The following is a 20842-nucleotide window of genomic DNA, read 5'->3' as shown; positions in this document are numbered from 1 at the left end:
AAGATTCAGTAGCAAAGGGAGAACCGGGGAAAGGATCAGAGACTCCATCCCCACAGGGTTCACACTACCGTCAGGTGGACAGAAGTGGACAAACCACAGAACGGGGACCCCCAGTTGTTCTATACCACGGGGACCCACTTACCATAGACAGGTGCAGGGGAAGAAGGTACCAGAGAACCAAACTGGCACTGGGACGAAGGGGACCTGGAAGTGAAACCAGTTGGCCACGGGCAATCACCCAACATCTACCAGTTGCAATAAACACCTGTGTGGACTACCTTCTTCCGACGCCCACTGCACCATACACCCTCTGGGGCAAAACCCTACTTGTGGAGGGTCCACCATTCTAGCTGCCAATACCACCAGCCCCAGTGGAGACATTCTGCAGCGGCGGCTCCCTACACTTAGCCGCAACACCGCAAGTGGCATCACATGTGAACATTATCTTATTCTCCCCTATAAATATCCCCATTACAAAAAGGACCAAGGGCACGGAACCGGGTAATGGCCACCACCATGACATTCCCAAGAGAGACACTGCCCGGAACCGAGTATCCCATATCCCTGGGTGCTACACGCACAACGGTACAGACTCACGGTCCAGTCAAGAAGGAACTGGTCCATTCTCAGGAGTTCAATGAGATCCTTGTTGGTGCACACGTCTTCTTACAGGGCCAAGGGAACTCTTCTTCTTCATCAGAATCACCATCCTCTGAAATATCCCAGTCAAGTACTCGCTTGTCGGTCTTCAGAGTTCTCCCATGGTTTGTCTCACAGTAGCCCTCGCAGCCACCACCGTTCCTCTTCCCAAACCGCCACTCAAGGAAAGAACACAGTAAACATGCTTCTCCCTCTCTCAGGCAACCAGACTGCTCCTGTACCCGCCTAAAACTCTTCTTCCTCTTTTTCTCCCTATCCCGCACTTTTTGGGCCTGGCAAGTTCAAGTTGACATTCCATAACACGACACAGTACATTTTACCATCTCATAGAGGCAATACCACTGCACACTGTTGATAGCAGTCTTATCCGGTAATTTACAGTATATGGGGCACTGTGGATGATTCTTCCTTATACACTATGGGTAGAGAAGGTAAGATAAGCTATGGCATCTAAAAAAGGGCACTGAAAAATGCTTAGATGTACTATTATCCGCCTTTCAGATTCATAATGGTGGAGAGGTATAGTAACTTATGTGGGTAATGTTGGTTAATGATTGATTGCTCTCAGTGAGAGAAACAAAAATATAATTTTGTAGTTGTGATTCCTTTTAATGGCTAATTAAAATAAAATAAAATGGTGTTACAAAGGAAGCTTTCGAGACATCTCAGGTCCCTTCATCAGGGAAGGGACTTGAGATATGGTAACTTATTTTGGCTGTTGTTCTTTAATAAATGACACTTCATTTGATTCCCCGTAAAAAAAGAGTTCATATAACTGTAAAATCATGGGTTTCAGCATAGTGAAAACTTTTGGAATCTCTCTGGTAGATAATAGAATGAGTCAATCTGCCCTGCAGACAGCCCTCATCCATTATCCAAATAAGATAAATGATATTTTTTTTGTATAATATTCCTCTTATGTGTTTAAATCACATTGATATGACTGATAAGTTGCAGAACACGTCCATGGATGTTATCGACTAATGATCAGTGCATTGCACCCCTAGTGTCCCCGGCGGCTGAACGTCTGCGATATATTCTGGGAGAAGATGATGAGGCGCCAAATCCCACGTTATTTACAGAGATGGACACTCTGCAGCATGATGGCGATGAGCTGGAGTGGAAGGAAACGGCAAGGTAGTTCTCTCTACAGTATATCTATGTCACCAAAGTTAGAGCATTCACTGGGTCTTGGGCTGCCATTACAACAATGTGGACATATTAGAAGTATGATAATATACAGTACATATTCGTATATATTCTGAGGCCTTCATCATTCCACGTAAACATAGGGGCACTTCTGGGGAATTTGGCCTGGATGTTGGGTACCATTATACATCAGCAACCTCTTTTGGTTGGACCGTTTGCCCATCTTATGTGTATAGGCATGTTCTAGGATGGCAGATCAGATAGGGTATGTTGGCTTTCAGTATGCCAGATCCTTTCTTCTTTTGAGACATAAGCCCTATTCTCCCACTGGGAACATATGGACAATATAGTGTGTGGCATATCAGGTCGTCACAGGGTATTGTGCAATCTGCCATTCTGTGCAATATCCACCTCCTCCTTGGTTACGGCTCCCTAACCAATGGTGTTACCAAAACCAGCTAATCAAAATCCTAGGAACACTCTGGACCACACCCACCAGACACACCAGTGGACGGCCTGAGTGGAATAGGGTCGCTCACTTGGGGGGTTGGTTAAGGGGAGATAATGAGTGTCAGGAGTAGGCCAGTGCAGTGTTGGAAGTGAAGGCGAGAGGAGGTCAGGAGCTGGGCTCCTTGGAAATACTAGGTAGTAGACGTTGGTCTGAGCCTGGTAGGAGCTGGACCCCGGTCGCAGGGGATCGTGACAAGGGGCATAGTATTGTCGTGGAGGACAGCCGGCGTCCTTGTACCATCACCGGCTGGGACCAGGGCACGACGAGGTACGTGGACCCTAGGTCAGGCAGTAGCTTCAGGCCACCTGACAATTCACCCGACGAGAACGGAGCCTTGAAGATCTGCTCTCTACCCGCTCCAAAATCGGGGTACTAGCGCAACGAGTGGGATAGGACTTTCCACTAAAACGGTCCAGGAAATCCCAAGTGTGAACCCTGAGAGCAAGCTCCCTCAGTTAGCCACACTGGGGAGTGGGACTCGACTAGTTTCAAGCTATAGGGGCCCAACTAAGAAGAGAACAAGGTGCCAAGGGAAAGGTAACACATCATCAGGCAACACCAGCAGAAACGGGACCCAAACGTGCTCCCCCTCAGCGGCAGCGGTGTCCAGAACTTTGGTTTACTAAGTTGTCGGTGTCAGCATTATTGGACTGAGTGAGTACGCAAGTGACCCTTACCTCCCCAACGGCACATGCCTGTCACCATCACCAAGTCCCGGGGCATTCCCCCCTACCCATGGAGGGGTTAAACACCTGGCTGCCCAATCCATCGCCACCGGGTGCTCCCCAGCTGCAGTGGTGGTACTCCACCTTACCACACACCACGGTGGCGTCACGAACTGTAAATACACCATCCCCTGTAAATATCCCCTTAATTCGAGTGGCCGCACGACCCTCGGGTCTGGACGCCCCTCGAGCCACTGCGGATTCGGATCTGAGCTGCCCGGCTGCTGACGCGGGGGCGGCACTTCTCAGTCTAGTATGTGCATGTGTGGGGGTGGTAGGTATCACAAGGAAAAGCTGTCGTCCAAACAAGCATTGAGCCAACAGCTATCTAAGTTGTCTGGCCTGAATTTTCACCTTTGCTTGTTTTCTCCAATCCACCTTTATGCCCCTTTGATCCAGTCGAACAGTTATAGATTACAGTTACTGTCCAGAAAGGTCTGCTGTATGTCCCACTACTCCCCTTACTCCAGATTGTGCACCAGTGTTAGCATGTCAGTAGCATTCCTTGTTGCTTGCTTGTCTTATCCTCATGCTACAATTTCTTGGTGTATAGCAGGGAGACAATTTTAGGTTACACCAAGTACCTGGTAACCTGTGCTGTACTGCTATATGGCCTCCTCTCCCCACCTGTCCTTATTCTTTTCTTTAAGAGTTGGGAGACATGGTTCTGAAGTTCTGCCTTTTATATAGTATTCTTTCTTTGATTTTTATCTGCAACAGTGACGAATAGAGCAAGACTATGATGATGTCCCATTCCACCATAACGACCATGAGCAATTTTTGTAGAAATTGAAAAGTCATGATTATTGATGGGCGGACACGCAGGTACCTGGGATTGGCGGCTCCAACTGGATTTAAAAAAAAACATAGTTCAGGCTCAGAATTGATCTTGGATATCTGGCAGAATGCTGTTCCCCATATAAGTCTACACAAATCAGAATTTGGCGCTTTAAAATGGTGGTAGAAAGGATAGGGAGATTAGAGCAAGCGCGTTATACTTACCGAATTCCCCGCGCAGCTGTATCGCTACTTCCGGGGCCACTCATTGCCCTCATACATATGCACTGCTTCCCCCGCCCACCAGCAGTGCCAGTGTCTTTGATTGGTTGCAGTCAGACATGCCCCCACCCTGTGTGACAGTGTGTCTGGCTGCTTTCAATCAGTGACCCTGTGCAGGTGTCTTTTTTGGTGTAAAAATAAATGAAAAATTAGCGTAGAGTCCTCCCATATTATGATACCCAGCACAGATAAAGCATACGGCTACAAGGCTGCTGCCCCCAGCCGTTTGCTTATATTGACTGTGTTTCAAACTAAGATGGGCTGCATGCGGCTCTTTTTAATTATGTAAACAAATAATTTTAAAAAACGGCATGCGGTCCCCCAAATGTTGATACCCAGCCATGATAAAGCTGACAGCTGGGGGCTAGTACTCTGAAGTTGGGGAGACCAATGCTATTGGGCCCCTCCAGGCCTAAAAATAGCAGCATGAAGCCACGCATCCATTAGATGCGACAATCCTGGAATTTTACCCAGATCATCCTGATTGCTCTGGAGCAGTGGAAATTGGGTTAATAAGGGGTTAATAACAGATCCCAGCTACCACTAAGACCAGATTAATAATTGTCGGCATCTATAAGACCCCCCCATAACTAATCTGTAAGTGAAAAGACATAAACGCAAACACCAAAAAATCCTTTATTTGAAATAAAATACCAAAAAAACCCACCCTCTTCACTCAGAGACTGAGTGAACAGCGCGATGAGCGGTGACGTCACTCAGGATATTTGTGGTCACAGGTGGAGGACCGTGGGAACCTCCAGCTGTTACCGAAAATAACCTGAGTGACATCACCGCTTATCGCTGCAGCTCACTCTCTGCCTGAAGCTCACAGCAGGCAGTCATGTTCTATGCCTGCACGCTTTGACTTCAGATGTAGCAGAGCTTGAATTGTCATGGGACCTCGTATGGATTATGTCAGACCTGCAGGAGTGTTTTGAGGGTTAATAAAGGGGTGAAAGAGAATGATTTCTTTGTATTTTATTTCAAATACAGGATTTTTTCGTTGTTTGTGTTTCCTTCTTTTCACTTACAGAGTGGTCTCAGAGACGCCTCCTAATACTAATCTGGGGCATAGTGACAGCTGTGAGCTGTTATTAACCCCTTATTACCCGATGGACACCGCACCAGGACAATTGGGATGACCTGGGTAAAGTTTCAGGATTGTCACATCTAATGGATGCAACAATCCTGGGCAGCTGCAGGTTGCTATTTTTAGACTGAAGGGGCCCAATAAGCATGGTTCTCCCCAGCCTGAGAATTCCAGCCTGCAGCTGTTGGCTTTATCATGGCTTGGTATCAAAATTGGGGGGACCGCACACATTTTTTTTTTTAATTATTTATTTAAATAATTTTAATAAGCCACATGCGGTCCCTCTTATTTTGATACACAGCCAAGATAAGCGCATGGCTGGGGGCTGCAACCTGTAGTCATATGCTTTATCTGTGCTGGGTATCATAATATGGGGGAACCCTTGCCAATTTTTCAATTTATTTATTTTTACACCAATATATATACACTGACAGCATTTGTGATTGCAAGCAGGGCTCATCTGACTACAACCAATCAAAGACGTGGGGACTGCTGGTGGGTGGGGGAAGCAATGAATATGTATGAAGGATAATGAGTGGCCCCGAAAGTAGTGTACAGCTGTGCGAGCGACTCGGTAAAGTATAATGCGCCTACTTTCACCTTTTTTTCTTTATGCTTCCTTTATTTTTTTTTTAATTACCCAAGTTGCCGGACCCAGATGATTTCCCTGATTTCCCTGAGGTGAACTCCAAGCCCGGAGTTGGTGCTCGGGTACTTTTGAACCCGCCCGGATCTGGACTTTTACAGACCGAGTCCACCCATCACTAGTCATGATCTTTATAGTTATCACTCCATCAGTTATTACATGTTACGATCGCCGAGGTGCGACGATCGTCCGGGAGTGGACCCACTGGCCTGTACACTGACTCCCTGGAAGGAGCAACCAGAAGCAAACTCCTATAATGGGGCTGTCTGGCACAGCAACTGGGGGGCCTAAATGCACGACTGCCAGGAACCAGTGGTGGTGTGTAGTGGTGTAGTGGCTCAGACGTGGAAGCATGTAGGTGGTGGCTCAGACGTGGCAGCACAGAGGAGGTAGTAGAGAGCAGGCTCTAGGACAAGACAGATTAGAAACACAAGACTTGTATTAGGACACAATAGCAGAACTAGACACAGTAGCGCACAGGGATCTGAGAATTAGCAATGCACTAATAGGCAATGTTGCTCAGACGCCTCCTGTAAGGGGTGGCAGTCTTAAATACCTTTAAGGTAATAGGTGACCTTGGGATAGCTTATGGGTTATGGAATGCTGGCCCTTAAAGAAAGGGAGTGTGACTGCGCGCGTTCACAGAAGAGTTGCACGCGGCCGCCTGGAAGCAGGAGGAGGTCACGGCAGACTCCGGGGCCGAGAGGAGTGAATGGAGCAAAGCAAGTCAGAGGGAGGGCGCCCTCACCAGAGCCTGGGAGCGTCAATGTGTGGGAATATCGCGCTGGGACCAGGCAGGTGAGAGAGAGGGCGCACCCGCCCGGACCTAGGAGAGGGGACATGTGGAGAAACCGAGCTGGGACCGGGACCAGGCGCTACATTACCTCTCTGTTATGTCCTGATAAAACCGGGGGCATGGTGAAACATGTCAAAGTGAGGCGTTTCTTTCGCGTTACCACCTCACAATCATAGACGTAGTCAAAGGAAATCTTTAACTTTATTGGAGACCAGGCTGTTTCACTATATACACTTATACTTTAGTAGGTCTTTGAACTGTGCTTCATTACATACTTAGTTCCACTATTTTTGATTAGCAGCTATATGAATCTTTACTAAGATATTCGGCCAGGCTTAATATAGCTATTAAAGGGATATACACAATTTCTAATCCTTTACTTAGATATTAGATCAAATAAATACTTTTTGACAGCAGTAGTATCACATAATTTGTGATACTTATACCCCCATAATAGTTAAATTATAATACCAGAATACTGAAATAAGATTACACCATTAAAGGTATATACACACACAGCTACAATTTTGCATAAGAATAATGCTGTATTAATTGTGGTATCTCTAAATGTATACCTTTATAATAGTTCAGCTACAATATTGTATATGAAGTGGAAATTTAAATGTACTTAACTAGTGATGGGCGGACTCACAGATAACAGGGACCTGTTATCTGATTTTTAAAATCTGGTTCTGGTCTGTGATTAAAAATGTTGGTAGAAAGGGGGATAGAAGCGCAGGCACTTTACTTACAGAGCATCTGTCATGGCAGTAGACTGCCTCCAGGCCGAGCATTCACTTCTGGGGCCGATAATTAACCTTCATTGAATATGCACTGCTTTCCCCACCCACCGAAGTCTGTGATTGGTTGCTAGCGCCCACACCCTGAGTGGCAGTATGTCAGCTAACTGCTTCCAATCATAGGGACCGTGTGCATCTATATCGTACAGTAAAAATATATAAATAAAAAAATTGGTGTAGGGTTCCACCTTATTATGATACCTAGCTCAGATAAAGCCCACGGCTACAGGCTGCAGCCCCCAGCTGTGCGCTCATCTTGGCTGTATTTTTTTTTCTTTTTTAATTATTTAAATAAATAATTTAAAAAAACGACATGTGGTCCCCCAATTTTGATACCCAGCCAAGAAAAAGCCCGACAGCTGGGGGCTGATATTCTACTACTGGGGTGGCCTATGGTTATTAGGTCGCCCCCCAGCCTAAGAATAGCAGCCCGCAGCTGCTCGGGATTGTCGCATCCTTTAGATGCGACAAGCCCGACACTTTACCCAGCATGCTGTAACTGCAGGCAGTGAATGAGCCGCGATCTGTGATGACGTCACTCAGGTTAGTTGCGGTCACAGCAGAAAGGTTCCCACGGTCCTCCTTCTGTGCCACTTAATTTACTTATGTCCCCATCCTGGGCCCTTTTATTTAATTATGTCCCCCATCACGGCCCCCTTTAATAATGTTTCCCTTCCTAGGCCCCTATGTTCCCCCATGCTAGGCTCCTATATTCCTCCATTTCTGGTCCCTATTTTTCTCCATCCCGGACCCCTATCTTGCCCCATCCTAGATCCTTATGTCCTCCATCCTGGGCAAATATGCTGCCCCATCCTGGGTCCCCATGTCAATTACCCTGCCCATTCACAGATGGGTTAAAAAAAAAAAAGATTCTTCTCACCTTCCTGCACTCTCCCAGCATAAACCAGAGGCCACGCACTGACATTGCGGTGTATGGCAGTAAGGTTTGCTTTTGAGGAACGTTGTCATTTTTTTTTTTAAATACATTTTTAATAAATTGGTAAATGAGTGCATTAATCTGGGGGTGTTTGTTGAAACAAAATATTTTTTTTTATATTTCTACTGGTTTAGTAATGGGAGTGTCTGCTAGACACCCAACCATTACTAATACCAGGGCTTGATTTCAGCTGGCAATTCCCAGCTTGCATCAACCCCATATATTGCCCCGTTTGCCGCTGCACCAGGGCAATCGGAAGAGCTGAGTACATCGCCAGATTTGGCGCATCTAATAGATAATAACCATGGCCCTTCCCACCCTAACAATAACAGCCCCTAGTTATTTACTGTCCCTTAGCTGGTTTTGAAAAAATGAGGGGGACTCTATGCCATTTTTTCAATTTTATTTTCAAATAATTAAAAAAATCAGTGTGGGATAACCTCAGTTTTTCCAATACAGCCAAGGTACATCTGATAACTGAGGATTGCAGCCCACAGCTGCTGCTGTACCTGTGCTGGTTATGGAAATTAGGGGAACCTTAGATCTCTTTTTTCAGAAATTATTTATTAACGCTGCTAAACAGCTGTACAAGCCATCTAGCTATCTCTCTATATATTTATTATCTATCTTTATCTATCTCTATCTACTATATCTATTATCTATTTATCTATCTATCTAGCATTTATCTAGCATATGCAAATCTTTTACACAGAAAAAACATTCATTTCAGTATCATGCGTTTTTTTTCCTGCTCTGGTCACACGAATGTCACACGGCTATGTGCCACAGACATACGGACAGCACATGGATGTCACATGGATGACACACATGGACACATGGATGATCATACGAATGTCCAAAACGGACCGTGCAAAACGTGCTGTGTGAAGGTGCCATTAATTCCACCTTACTTTACAGACATCATCATCACGGTCCCCATTGGGACTCACAATGGAAAGTCCCTAGCAGTATCTCTTTGGCAAAGTTTACAACTTTGGATGCTATCTGTACCTTCTTTTCTAGCACTGTCTTTTGTGTCATAAAAGACAGACACCATTGTAAAAATATGTTGCCCAATAAGATTTTTGCCAGTTGCCATCATTGTGTACTTTGCACCCCCAAGGGCATTGTTCTTTTGAAGTCTCTGAGTCTCTCTCTCACTCATTAATTTGTAATGGTCCTGATGAAGTTTTTACTTCTGACCGCGCCATGGGATTGATATTGTTGCTGCAATGATGTCATATAAACAGTTATTCCAAAAGCAATTGGTAAGTCCTTCATGGGAAACAGAGAGGGGCTCATCGTGCTAATGTCGCGGGCGGAGAGGGGTTTTTGGGAACGCCGCTCGCCTGGGGGAATCTCTGGCGCTCGGTTCCGGGGCTTCTGCTCCTCGGTGGCTCGAGCACGGGGCCGGACCCGGGGACTCGAGCAGCGCCTCCTCGCCCACGAGTGAAGGGGGGGTAGGTTTGGTGGTGGGATGTCGGTTGTGACGCCACCCATGGGGTTGTGGTGATGGTGGGTACCACCGCAGCTAGTGACGGGGGTTCCCGGGAGCGATGGTGGGGAGCAGGTGAGGTATTGGCCCCTCCGTGGGTAGGGGCAGTTGGTCCCGTGGCCCCGGTTGGTGGGATGGATGTTGGTGGGTAGGGGCTAGGTGCAGGTGCCGATGCGGGGAGGCAGCACGGAAGCGGGGCAGTGATACGGTGCAGCGCTGTGCCGGATGGCACTGGTGTACTCACTCAGGTAGTCAATAATAGAGTCTCTGGTAAACCAAACGGCTGGATGGACGGGGCCCGCAGTCGGCTGCGGCGTCTTCACTCTCCCCGGACGGGTTGATGGCGGCTGTCTTTCCCTGCACCTATGTGTAAGTGTTTGACCCCTATGGATTCCCACGGGTGGTCCGCTCCCCGGCTTGTACGTGTCGGGAGAGCCCATTTTGCCCGCAGGCACTGGCCCTTGGATCTCTGGCCATTGGCGGTGGCTCTTATCCGGACGGGTTGGGCTGTTGCCTTCTGACGGGACTTGGGTGGGAATGAACCCCTGAGGTCCAGACCGCAATCAGAGAATTTGACCGTTACGGCGGCTTCCGAGCCGAGTCAGGGTCTGAGTACCCTGCCTTGGTGCTTAGCTTCCCTCCGCTCCCCGGTTCGGTACCGGCGGGCCACCGCCCAACCCCGGTCTTACGGTTCCGCAGACGTCCACTAACTCCTGCAGATGGCCACCACCATCTGCCGACCTTGCTGACTGTGCCTGGGCTCCAACCCAGACACATACAGTCTCTACTTCCACTCCTCTCAACTCCTCCACACTCCACTTCACCTCCAAAACTTGACTCAACTACAACTGTCTGCTTTTTCTGCCTCCAGGCCTGTGAACTCCTCGTTGGGTGGGGCCAACCGCCTGGCTTCGCCCCACCTGGTGTGGACATCAGACCCTAGAGAAGGCAACAAGGGTTTTGTTTGACGGATGTTCCCTACCAGGGAAGGGGTGTGTGTGTGTGTGATGTTATTCTGTGACCCCTGGGGTCCAGGGCGTCACACTAACATGGGTGCATATTACTATTGCTGCCCTCCTAGTCATAATTTTTGGCCTTTGTGAGCAAAAATCTGTAGAAACAAGAGGTTTACCGCTTTTAATTCAGCCAGTGGGGTTGTTTTAATTACTAGGTGTGTAATCAGGGAAGGAGTGACATCGATAAGTAATATGTGTCAACCTGAAACAAATTAGCACTCTAATGAAACAACCACATGCATTCTTATTACGAGAGCAGAAACAAATCCCGCTTTAAACTCTAATGAAAGTATTACATGAGCCCGGAGAAATGAAACTTATTAAAGAGAGGAGATTAACAAGTCAGAAGCTAAAATCCACAAGGAATTTTCTCTGTAGGCCTCATATCCACATAGGGCCTTATTGTGCTCACATAGTCCACCAACAATCCCACCCACTGCCCTGACAAAAACAAACGTATCTATTGAGCCACATTCAAATGATTGTATTTCCCATAAGTCTATGGCTTCACTTTTTCACAAAGGTAAAGATCACCTGTAGGGTTAATAGCTAATTCCATCTCCTCCATCTGTGAGGGTAGGATTAAGCAATAGTTGATGAACAGGTTTGGCATCAACCCGAGCAAGTTAGCAAAACCAATTATCATCTGGCTATAAAATTGGAATAAGCTTCTAAAACCATGTATTACCATAATCTCGCCATGTGCATATAGATAAAGGAACAGCCCGAGCTGCCGCCCCAAAGGGGCTCAAAAGAGGGCAGCATGGCTGAGGAGGGAGGCTAGGCCTTAGGTTCAGTTAAGGGGTAAATTGTAGCTTGCATTTTTGTGCGTGAAAAAAAGTAGGGTGGAGCTGTAGGGTCAGTTGGGATTTGGGGCCCTGTGATTAGTTAGGGGGTGGTGTTTGTGGAGCAGTATATAGGTTAGAGCCTACTGGGGTTGGTCATTCCTACCTGGAAGGTGACCAGAATCCTCCCCGCCCACCCGCCCTGTTTCAGTTTCGGTCAGCCGACGTGGAGAAAAGGATGCAAGTAACCTTCGTCGCAGTAGGAGAAAGGAGGGGGTATTTGAAGGTGAATGTTTGTACAAAAGAGCGAGGGGAGGAAACCAATGCAGGAACGAGTTACCCCTGGTGGTGCAATTGTTTGGTTTTAACATGGGTCCTTGCTGCGTGGAGTCTCAGCAGGACACTCGGCTACGTGCCCTCGAGTCGGTGTGGTGCGGCTGAGGGCACGTGGTGGAGCTGATGTTGCAATCGAGCTGTTTTGGGAACCTCCATTTACCCCTCCTCCTTTTGAATGCTTTTCATGGATATGGGTATTAAAATGTTATTTATTGTTTGGTGTTTTTGTTGTTGTTTAATAAACGAGGCTGCTGTGGCCTTTTATATTCAACATCACGCAGTCTTTGTGTTTATTTTATGTAAGAACTTGGGAAATGGGTGAGGGTGGTGGTCGGATGGGCAAGGTAAGGCTGTTTAGTAGACTTTTCGTAGGCATGGAAATTTGGAAAAATAAAGATCATCCACTCAGAATTTTGATAACTCAGCATTGGAGTACCTATTATTTAATTTTTTTAAATGATAAGTTCTACTCAACATGTGTAGCAGATCGATGGGGTCTTGTGAAGTTGTAGTAGGTGGGCAGTGCCCCATAATACAAATACAAGTTAGTATTTAAGTGGCTTTTAGAGGACAGGCTCTGTATGTAGCAGAGTTAGAACTGTATACTAGGTTGCCAAATTTTGCCATCTAGCAGTTGAGTTACGTCAGTGGTAGAGTGAGTTTGAGATAAGATAGGGTTAAGGTGGAAAAAGGGAGGAGTGTCAGGGTAGATGGCTAAGCGAGGGTGTTCCAGTGGAACGGGAGTCAAGAAGTGGGTTTGAAAGTGAGAGGACATGGCCTCTATGCTAGGGCCAGTCAGGAAACCCTGAGGAAACCTCTGGAGGACCGAAGCCTATAGCACACTCCGGTGGGCTTAGAGAGAGAAGCCGCCAAAGCAAAGGTGTGAGGAATAAAGTGGGAAGGAGGTGCATACCCTGAAGTATTGAGGACAAGGTCTGAGAAAATGGGGGATAGACTGAAGAATAATACCCCACAGAGAGAGAAAAGAAGGCCATGTTTGTTATAATGTGTAAAGAATAAAGTAAACAAAACTGTTTGTCCAAGCGAACTCTGATGTTGTGTGTCTAACTAGCTGTCAGGGGTTGACAACTGGCAGCAGGGGTGATAGACACTGGCCCGAAGCAGCAAATAAGTGTCATGCACCCTGCTCGAAGCAGCTTCTGCACACGGCGAAGGAGCATGGCACCCATGCAGCCCAGGGCCACCTCTCATTGATATGACCTCCACTGATTACTTAATAAGAGGCTTCGTAGTTCTCTGATTATAGTCCAGTCTCAGTTCCTAGACTTTCTGTTGACGCTCAGAGCTTCCGCCTGCTAAGTAGCATGCTATAGAGCTTCTTTTTAAGAGATTGGGGGGGATCTCATGACCTGGAGCCTTGACCTCCTACACATGTTAGATAATCCCTTTAATTAAAAAAATAATTTAAATCATAGGTATTCTTCAAGGCTGCGTTCAGAAGTGCATATAAAAAAAATCTGCATTTTTCATCTAGAAAGAGCTTAGCTCTTAGCAACACCAAATGGTCAGGGACCCGTAACCAAGGAGGTGGATACTGTGCATAAGGGCAGACTGCACAACACCCTGTGACGACCTGATAGGCCAGGGCGTCACACATACACTCACCCTGTCTAGTGATTAGGCTGACAAGATCTCTATCATCGCCACTACAATACAGAAACACAAGGGTAGAAATACAAACAGGGGAAATAGATATGCAAGAAAAAAACACTCCAGGTGGCTTCAGTGCAGCAAACACCACTGCTGCACACAACACGACAGACTTCTTCCAGAGCTCGCTTCTTCCAAAGTGTCCCACATAGAAATGAGGGATTCAGTTTCTATCACAGTCATCATGTGATCAGATGACATGACTTAAATAGGGAAGGGGAGTGATCCCAAAGAGCAACACCTAAGATTGGCAGCTACAGCCAGCAGCCAGGCAGGAAAGGGTGCTTAACCCTTACAGCACCACAAGGAATCAGCTGTTATCAAATAACAGTAGCGAGCCTGCTAGTGGAAAGGTGCTGTGACCTTCTGACATCAGATTCACTCGGGGTTTCCCCCAACCGAGAGACACTTATGACATTTATAAACGGTGAGGCGATTGTCTCTTTTTCTCTAGTTCATACTGTTTGTCATATATTCTATGTTTGCATATATCTTAGCACTTACAGAGTGCTGCTGTATTCTTCTGTTTATTTCAAAGGTACTGTATTTTATTGCTTAAACCTCTAAAAATCACATGCAATCTAGTGGAAAACTTTGCACAAGTGATTAACCCCCAGTTAAAATAAAGAATTAAAATCTGAACAATGTACCTTTTGATATTCCACAAATCTCTTTTTGCCTTTAGTCTGGTGGGGGTCTTGGTCTTTTTACCCTTAATATACGAATAGGAACTTTGTAACTTCTACACTCGTCCTCCTTGTTTATTGTTGAGCTCGTACTCCCTTGTATTGATGAGGATGGCATAAAAATAGCAGGCCTGAAAGTTCCTGAAAGGTTTAGGAAGATTAGGATTACGAAGCCTGTTTGATTGTACATCTGCTTAACAATAATTTTTTTCCGAGAAAACCAAACTCTTAAGAAAGTTTCTTAAAGCCTCCCCTTGTTTTAGCTGTAATCCATAATACAAGTCATGCAACTTTTAGTAAATGAAGGAACAGGAAAACAAACTGAGCAGGATTAGCTTAGCGGGCAGAAATGTAAGATCTGTACATTCTTTAGTTTCTTGTTTTTTGTAATTTACCAGGCTTAGAAAAAGTCAAAACTTCGTCTGTGCAATTAGTTCAATGTATACAACGGAAAAAGCTGCAGTCGTACAAGTTTCAAAAGCCACCATTCACTAGATGGAGGCCAAGAGAGTGACCTTAAACATCTCCACGTTTCGGCAAAAAAAGCGTTGAAAGGTGGAGAACAAACAATCATGATCATCATACCATACTTTTCAGGATGGAGGAAAGGATGCACTGCTTTGAAATAGGGATTCTTTCAATTCAGTAGACCCTCAAATTGGAATATTAATTTGTTCAGTAACGCAGGACCAACTGATTGGTTATATTTACCCCAATGTAATGTGCTAATTTAGATGAATTTATTAGAGAAATGCTTATGATGGCTGGAACTCCCTGACCGTCACATGCACCGCGGATCGACACTGCCCCTGGCATTGCATATTGACTGTACTGATGGCCCTGATCCAAGAACATTGAAAACCGAGAATATTGTAATCTAAGCCATTGATTTATACTACAGGGCCTGCTATACCCCACAGAGACGTCAGCTTTCTGCCGCATACATGATTAATAACGGGAGGTTTGGAGGAAAGGTTTTTTAACATATTCCAATAAACATCTCAAATAGACATGTTAATGTATACTATTCCGGTAATGGTATGACAAAATGTTTGAACATCTTATTGCAATGTTAGGCTGCAAATAAGGTTTACTACTGTATGAAATGCATCTTAGAGATCATAACTTTTGTAGTGTCTAGTTGACCTGCTATACTTTAAAGACGAAGGTGAAGTCATTGGAATTACACTAGCAGTGCTTTGAACTTTTACACTCCATATCTCATCATCCACTATAGCTGTGAGCGTGAGACCACCTTCATTTTGTAGACAATCATGTTGGCTATCTTTTACATAAATCTGACTTGCAACTTTTTAGGACATGATTAGTTCTGCAGATTCTTGTCATGTTACTGCATTGTTACAGTTTTGCTCCCGGTGTTTGAAAAATCTTTTTCTTCCTGTATACTACAAATTACAACGTGTTCTCACATTCCCTAACAGCTCAGTGTGTTATTAGGTTGATTCCCAAGAGAAATGTCACTGGTTCAAATCGAGGAGCAGCCATGAAGAAGATTTTCCAAGAAAAGAGGAACAGCATCATCGATAGTGATCTCATGGCCAAGAAAATTGCCAAACTGCATCATGTTGGAATTACAGTTGCAAAAATATGAAATAAATTCCGTCCAGGTGGACGTCCAGGTAAAATATGTAAACAAGTCAGCTCATTACAAGGTCTATCAATTCTGGCTTGACAACCACAGTAGTAGAGGTATCTTGTATACTTCGTAATACAGAGATCACAGACATCCATGCAAGCACCGTGCCATTCACGTTACACAAGTCTCAACTTCAATATCATTATAAGAAGCATTGGCTTGAGTTTGCAAAAAAGTACAAAAAGTGGACAGTAAAAGATTGGAAACGGGTGATTTGGAACGATGAGACTAAACTCAATAAATTAGGCTATGATGGGTGCAAATGGGTCTGGAAGAAACAAGGGGAAAAGGGGCTAAAGGATTGAAAATTGAAGGAACTGTCAAGTTCAGAGGCGGAAGTCTGATGATATGGGGATATTTTACAGCCAAACACGTTGGATGCTTGACCAGGATCGATGGTCTCAATGATGAGCTATATGTGAGTCTCCTACAAGAGGAGTTACTTCGTACACTCGAGTACTATGGGTATGAAAAGGACGGCATAGTGTTCCAGCAGGACAACGATCCGAAGCATACGCCAAGATTAGTGAAAAAATGGTCCAATGGCAATGAAGTAGAGGAGCTGGATTTGCCACCACAGTCCCCAGACCTTTAGATTTAAATTTAAATTTAGATTTCTAGGAGCAAAATAGTAACAATGCAGTGACCTGACAAGAATCTGCATAACTAATCATATGCAAAAGAGTTGCAAGTCAAATTTATGTATGAGATAAACAAGATGATTGTCTATAAAATGAAGGTAGTCTCACGCTCAAAGAAAGCTGTAGTGGATGGTGAGATATGGAGTCTGAAAGTCAAAAGTTCAAAACATTGTTACCCTTTTGCTCTTCAGTGTACTTTATTTTCACTGTTCAATTATCTCAAGGGGAAGGGTATCTGATAAAAAAAAATTAATGAACTGAATATGTATGCATAGTTAAAAAGAATCCGTCATCAGGTAATGGATCCTGAAATTCCAATGATCAAAACATTGTTACCCTTTTGCTTTTCAGTGTAGTAGACAGTAAACACGCCACCTACCTCTGATCTCAATATTCCTGGTAATAACTTAATGAAAAGTTCCACATTGTTTCTTTTTTTCATAGATGGATAAAATTTGAAGAGAAAGTAGAAGAAGGTGGAGAGAGGTGGAGTAAGCCACATGTGTCAACATTGACCCTGCACAGCCTATTTGAGTTGCGGACATGTCTGCAGACGGGAACTGTGTTGCTGGATTTAGATGGTTATTCTCTTCCTCAGATTATAGGTACAAAATATTTTCTTAATATTGCAACACAAATACGATGTTCCATGTCATCTCTCTTTCAGTGCTGTGAACATGACATTTTTTATTTCTACAGATGACATCATTGAAAAGCAGGTAGAAGATGGGATACTCAAGCCTGACCTTAGAGAGAAAGTTAGCTTTGTTCTCATGAGGAAACATAGACACCAAACCAAAAAACCCATTCACCGATCTTTGGTGGACATTGGAAAATCTGTTTCCACCTCTACAAGTAGGTTGAATAATTTGTTCATAAATACTATTTGAAAGATTGTTTTTTCTCATTTTAGTTTTTTTTATTATATCTTTTTATGTTTTATTTTTTTTTACTTTTTTTTATCTGTATAGAAAAGATATGTGTGAGTAAAAGTAGCAAGAATATTACATGCAGTAAAGTTCTGTAGATCAAAGGATGCCAAACTTTAATAAAATGAGATTTACGTTTGTTGAGCTTGAGTAATGCGGGTGTCACACGATACGATCTATCGTGATATCGCACGAGCGATCGTACCCGCCCCCGTCGTTTGTGCATCACAGGCAATTAGTTAGTAACACATACTTACCTGAGCGACATCGCTGTAGGCAGCGAACATCCACTTCCTGAAGGGGGAGGGACATTCGGCATCACAGCGACGCCACACTGCGGCCGGCCAATAGAAGCGGAGGGGCGGAGATGAGCGGGACATAAACATCCCGCCCACCTCCTTCCCGCCGCATTGCTGGCGATACAGAGGTAAGCTGTGTTCATCGTTCCCGGGGTGTCACACGGAGCGATGTGTGCTGCCCCGGGAACGATGAACAACATGACGTGCAATTTTTAGAAAATGAGCAACGTGTCAGCGATGAACGAGAAGGTGAGTATTTCTGCTCGTTCATAGCTGTCACACACTACGATATATAAAGCGATGCCGGATGTGCGTCACTTACGACGTGACCCCACCGACATATCGCACGATATATCGTCTCGTGTGACGCCCGCATTAGGCTATCTAATATATAAAGCTGAGTGTATGTATGATAGGCTCATGTGTCAGTTAATATGATTTCGGTGGTGAGAAGGTGAGTGGGAGAGAGACAGAGAGAGGAAGAGTGGGAGAGCGGGAGTGTGGGAGAAAGGGAGAGAGGGAGAGTGTGAGAGCGGAGAGCGGTAGAATGGGAGAGTGGGAGAGAGAGACTTAGTTATTATCCCGGGTGTTACAGCTAGTTTAATATAAAACTAGAGATTGGTACATGGAAGATATTCTATTTTATCATCCCATAGTAGTGTATTAGAGCATAGCACCCAACCGTCCCGGGTCCAAGGTGACAGATCCAATTTTGAGAATTTTTGTCCTAGGAGGTCAGGGCTACATCCTGACTTTTACTTTATGTCTACAATGTCTCGTCTCCAGCTGTATACAATGATTGCATGTGTTATTGAGTTAACTGCTAAATTGTTTTTCCTCGGGGGTAGGGGCCAGCATTTTCATGCGCTATACATACTTCATTAAATTAAAGGTGCTATTGACATGAATCTCTCAAAAGATAATATTAACAACCCATCCTATACACACAGGCAAATAAATCAAACCTTAGATGTCCATACATTTAATAATGTGAAATTAAAAAGCAATCCTGCCACTTAGTGAAAAATAATATCAGCTGGTTCAACTGATGGCCTATATGAAAGGTGTCTGTAACATCTGTGCCGGTTTTGGCTTCAGTTGCTGGTTGCCGCCACACTGTTGTCCTATTTTATTCCTGGGACTTGTAGCTCTGTCCACTCTTGAAGCTGCAGAGTTAATCTTGTCTTGATTTTTGCCTTCTTTCAGCACTGGGTGGAGCTGTTCTATATAAACCCCAGAAGGCCAGTACCCACTGCCAGTCAATAGATATTCTATCCTGGTTTGTGCCTCTGTCCTCAGCTCCAGTATTTTGACTTGATTTTCCTGTTCATTGACCTCGGCTTTACATTATTCTACCCACTTGTTGTTGATTCTGTTCCTGATGTGACTTACTGGATCTGACCCGGTTTCCTTACTATTCTTCTTGCCAGCTTTGCACCAGTGAACAGCAGCTGATTCTGTGGCCGTTACACAGGGACCTCTGTTTAAGTCCAGATCCCTGTACAAGGGTTAAAGGATGAAGGCTAAGGCAACCCCTGGATCCTGGGAAACGGAGTAGCTTGCACCAACCTTATCTGTGGTAGCATTTTGGAGCTGCCAAATGACTACTTAATGTGGGGGCATGACAAATCGTCTAGCCAAAAATAATTATGCATCAGCTCCAAACTGTGGTGGATCAAATGCTAGACCTGGCCAATTTAGTCAACAGGCTTGCAAAGAGAATTTGCCAACATGAAACCACTCAAATCCAAGCCCCTGCAGCACCTCTCTTGGTTATTCCTGAACCCAAAGTTAACCTCCCCAACAAATTTTCAGGTGATAGTTGGCTTTTTTCTCTCTAAAGGTGGCTTTACATGCTACGAGATCGCTAAAGCGATGTCGGTAGGGTAACGGAATTTGTGACACACATCCGGCCGCTTTAGCGATGTCGTTGCATGTGATACCTATTAGCGATTTTGAATCGTTGCAAAAACGTTCAAAATCGATAATCGGTGACATGCCCGAATATCGTTGCTGCTGCAGAAACTATGTTGTTCCTCGTTTCTGTGGCAGCACACATCGCTATGTGTGACACCGCAGGAACGAGGAATCTCTCCTTACCTGCGTCCCGCCAGCAATGAGGAAGGAAGGAGGTGGGTGGGATGTTCGTCCCGCTCATCTCCGCCCCTCCGCTTTGATTGGGCGGCCGCTTAGTAACGTTGCTGTGACGCTGAACAAACCGCCCCCTTAGAAAGGAGGCGGTTCGCCGGTCACAGCGACGTCGCCGAGCAGGTATGTGCGTGTGACGCTGCCGTAGCGATAATGTTCGCTACGGCAGCGATCACCACATATCGGTCGTACAATGGGGGCGGGTGCTATCATGCTCGACATCGCTAGCAACGGCTAGCGATGTCGCAGCGTGTAAAGCAGCCTTTAGGGAAAGTTGTCACCTGTATTTCAGGCTTCCCCCACTTTTGTCTGGTTATGAAAGCCACTGTGTGGGACTCATCATTCACCTGCTGCAGGGTGACTCCCATGCTTGGGCCTTTTCTATACCCACAGACTCTCTAGAGCTCTCCACAATTGATTCATTTTTTAAGCTTTAGGGCTCATATACGACGACCCTGACCGAGTAGTGTTAGCTGACAGTAAATTAAGCTCACTCCTTCAGGGGCAACGTCTTGTGGAAGATTACTGTACGGAGTTTTAGCTCTGGGCTACTGACTCACAGTGGAATGACCAGGCGCTTCGCCATCAGTTTCGGGCTGGACTTTTAGACGCTATTAAAGACATGATAGTGCAGTTTCCATCTCCTGATTCCATTTACTTGGCCATAATCCTAACAATATGACTCAATAGCCAGTTACACGCGAACTGGAACTGTGAGTAAAGAAACCTGAAAACCGCAGAGACTGTGTCCGCCTGTCCTTGCCGGCGCCCCACGCTTCGGTGCCAACCATCACTACTCCCCTCAT

At 45.3% G+C, this 20842-nt stretch overlaps 1 protein-coding gene across 3 annotated transcripts in view; it reads left to right on the top strand.

Moving 5' to 3' along the window:
• SLC4A5 (solute carrier family 4 member 5) overlaps positions 1 to 20842 on the top strand; it is a 274330-nt gene that overhangs the window by 123437 nt on the left and 130051 nt on the right. For all 3 annotated transcript variants that reach the window (XM_075346132.1, XM_075346133.1, XM_075346131.1), the window contains exons 4-6: positions 1668 to 1797; positions 17105 to 17265; positions 17360 to 17515. In XM_075346132.1, coding sequence (XP_075202247.1) covers positions 1668 to 1797; positions 17105 to 17265; positions 17360 to 17515 — 447 coding nt within the window. The remainder of the gene's footprint in view (positions 1 to 1667; positions 1798 to 17104; positions 17266 to 17359; positions 17516 to 20842) is intronic.

Source organism: Anomaloglossus baeobatrachus, chromosome 4 (genome assembly GCF_048569485.1).
Source record: "Anomaloglossus baeobatrachus isolate aAnoBae1 chromosome 4, aAnoBae1.hap1, whole genome shotgun sequence".
NCBI classification, from domain to species: domain Eukaryota; kingdom Metazoa; phylum Chordata; class Amphibia; order Anura; family Aromobatidae; genus Anomaloglossus; species Anomaloglossus baeobatrachus.
Note: the sequence above shows the minus strand (reverse complement) of the source record. Positions and strands in the feature narration are given on the sequence as shown.